At 42.7% G+C, this 3,062-nt stretch overlaps 1 protein-coding gene across 1 annotated transcript; it reads left to right on the forward strand.

The window, feature by feature from the left end:
- The first annotated feature begins 6 nt into the window (after positions 1–6).
- Positions 7–1,776, forward strand: LOC104967064 (protein FAM26E-like). Its single transcript, XM_010796456.1, has 2 exons — positions 7–50; positions 1,021–1,776. The coding sequence occupies exons 1-2, from the start codon at positions 15–17 to the stop codon at positions 1,408–1,410; spliced, it is 426 nt and encodes a 141-aa protein (XP_010794758.1). The 5' UTR covers positions 7–14; the 3' UTR covers positions 1,411–1,776.
- Positions 1,777–3,062: the final 1,286 nt, after the last annotated feature.

Raw genomic sequence — 3,062 nt, forward strand, 5'->3', positions numbered from 1 at the left:
CTGCTGATGAGCGGATGGAGCTGCTGCTCATGTTCCGAGCCCAGTCACAGGTGAGAAACACACACACACACACACACACACACACACACACACACACACACACACACACACACACACACACACACACACACATAACTTGACTACTGCAACTCCCGCCTGGCTGGTCTACCTGCAAGGGACCATCAGACCTCTGCAGCTAATTCAGAGTACAGCAGCTCAACTCGTTTTCCCACAGTTTCTCCCAAACTACACCTACTCCGCTCCCTTCACTGGCTGCCAGTAGCTGCCTGAATCAAGCTCAATACACTGGCTGTAGCCCCTACAGAGATCACCCTGATGATGATATTGCTATGACATCATAGGGGAGGCCGATAGGGGAAGCTGATGCGTGAGGCTCAAACTGGAAGCAGATGTTGAGACATTTCGGTGCCCTAGCTGAGATTATGATTTGGTGCCCCCCCTCCAAGCAATACACAATAGATTATATAAAGAACAAATGAAAAATCTCTACAAAAGACCAATACACTACAAAAACGTATTGACATGTTGGTTATATACATAGAGAATGTTTCAAATGTATTCATTATTGTAGGGGGTTTCTCTCCCACATACCAGCCCCCCCCTCACTGAAACGCCTCCATTGGACTCCTTTTTTTACTTCCGTAACATAGTGATTTCACTATGTTACAATCGTGCTTCCATTAGCTAGCACTCCAACACATTGTATGTGAAAGGCTAAGGGACGGGACACCTTTAAGCGGTTGACCAATCACAACAGACCAATCACAACAGACCAATCACCAATCATAGCAGACCGGGCTCTGGTTTCAGACAGAGGGTGAAAAGAGGGGCTGCAGCACAGGCAGTATGAGAAAAATAAAGACCTTTTTGAAAATTAAAGCATGGAAAATTGTCACAGAAGAGACACAATCTAAGGTGATGTTAGAAGTGGAACTATTTGTCATGTATTTTGTATTGATTTCATAGTGTTAAGTGTGCATTTTTTATCTCTGTCTACAGATCCTCGGTTGGTGCATCATCATAATTGCTGCATTCGTGGGCCTTCTGGGTACCTGCTACACAAACTGTCGCTCCAAAGTCAGCTACCTGCAGCTCACATTCTGGAAACGCTATGTGGAGAAAGAGAAGGAGTGCTTCGATACCTTTGCTGCGGATTACGCAAACAAACTGGCCGAAAGAAACCTGCATAGCTTCTTCGGGAACAACGACCCTGCTCCGTTCCCTTTCCCCAATCACAGGGCCTGGGAGGAGATCTCTGCACTGCACACCTTCTCCAGGAGCGAGCAGTATTACAGCACCCTGCAGCGCTACGTGGAGAGGACAGACAGGGACTTCACGCCAGAGAAGAGACCTGTGTTGGACGTTGAGCATGGAATAGAAATGCACTGACTGTGGGGACACTGTTAGCTAATAACCACTGTTTGTATTTAACTCTCAGTGTGTTGTATGTGTGGTCTGACTCAGGAAAAGCTTCCTCCTCACTGACAATGCTGCTACTTACTTTGTTGCACAAAACAATGTGACCAAATTGCAATGGTACTATATCTTCCCTAAACACATGAAGGGCATAACCACTATCGTATAGTCCCTGGCTATTTCACACTGCATGCATGTGAGGTGTTCTATTTCAATCTAATAAACACACTTACAGGAACATCGGAAAACACTGAGGTCATGTCCTGGCAGGGTTGGGAGTTTTTTTAATTTATTTATGTCTTCTGTTACAACTACTAGTTACCTGTAAAAATATACAATCAGTAACCTAATCGGAGCATCGCAATATAAAAGTAATGCAACTTTCTGTCACTTTTTTAATACCTCAATATCAAATGCAATGCAAATAAATACGTGAGAAAATATGTTTTTTGTAAGAAGTGTATGTAAGACAACAGAATAATGTAACCTTAGAAAATAAGTAACCAAGATATTTAGTGTAAAAAAATGATTGTATTTAGTAGTAAAAACCTGCCTTTCATTCAGCATATTCAGGCAGTAGCCTATACATCAACAATAAAACAAAATTCAAGACTGCCTCAATGACTTAAAAGCGTGGATGACTTTAAACTTTTTGATGTTAAACACGACCAAAACTGAAGTTATTGTACTCGGCCCAAAGAATCTACGAAACAAATTATCTAAAGATATACTAACTATGGATGGCATTCATTTGGCCTCCAGTGAGACTGTAAGGATCCTTGGTGTTATATTTGATCAGGATTTATCCTTTAACGCCCACATTAAATCAATCTCAAGGACCGCCTTCTTTCATCTACGTAACATTGCAAAAATCAGGCATATCTTGCCTCAAAACGATGCAGAGAAACTAGTCCATGCATTTGTTATTTCAAGGCTGGATTATTGTAACTCTTTATTATCAGGGTGTACCAAGAAGTCAGTTAAGTCAATTCAGCTGATTCAAAATGCTGCAGCTCGTGTACTAACCAGAGTTAGGAAAAGGGACCACATTACTCCTGTTCTGGCTGCCTTACAATGGCTCCCTATAGAACACAGGATATCATTTAAAATTATTCTTCTCGCCTACAAAGCCCTTAATGGGCAGGCGCCATCTTACCTTAAAGAACTCATTATACCCTACTGTCCTACTAGGGCATTGCGTTCCAAGAATGCAGGGTTGTTGGTTGTTCTTAGAGTCTCTAAAAGTACAATGGGAGCCAGAGCCTTTTCTTATCAAGCTCCACTTTTGTGGAATCAGCTTCCAGTTTGTGTTCGGGCGGCAGACACCCTATCCGTTTTTAAGAGTGCGCTTAAGACCTTCCTTTTTGATAAAGCTTATTGTTAGGGCTGATTAGATTCAGCCCCTAGTTTTGCTGCTATAGGCTTAGTTTGTCGGGGGACACCTTACTTCTTCTTTCTCTCTGTCTATACCTGTGTACTCTCATGTTCCGAATAACCCAGCTTCCCCAAATTTCTTTTTGGTGTCTATCTACGCTGGGATCCGGAGTCATGGCTGATCCTGTTGCTGTGGTCCTGGATCATGAGTCCTGGATGGATATCCTCGTGGACTCATCTTCTTACTATAG

The sequence above is a fragment of the Notothenia coriiceps genome, unplaced genomic scaffold (assembly GCF_000735185.1).
Source record: "Notothenia coriiceps isolate Sejong01 unplaced genomic scaffold, NC01 NC01_scaffold00002306, whole genome shotgun sequence".
Taxonomy (NCBI): domain Eukaryota; kingdom Metazoa; phylum Chordata; class Actinopteri; order Perciformes; family Nototheniidae; genus Notothenia; species Notothenia coriiceps.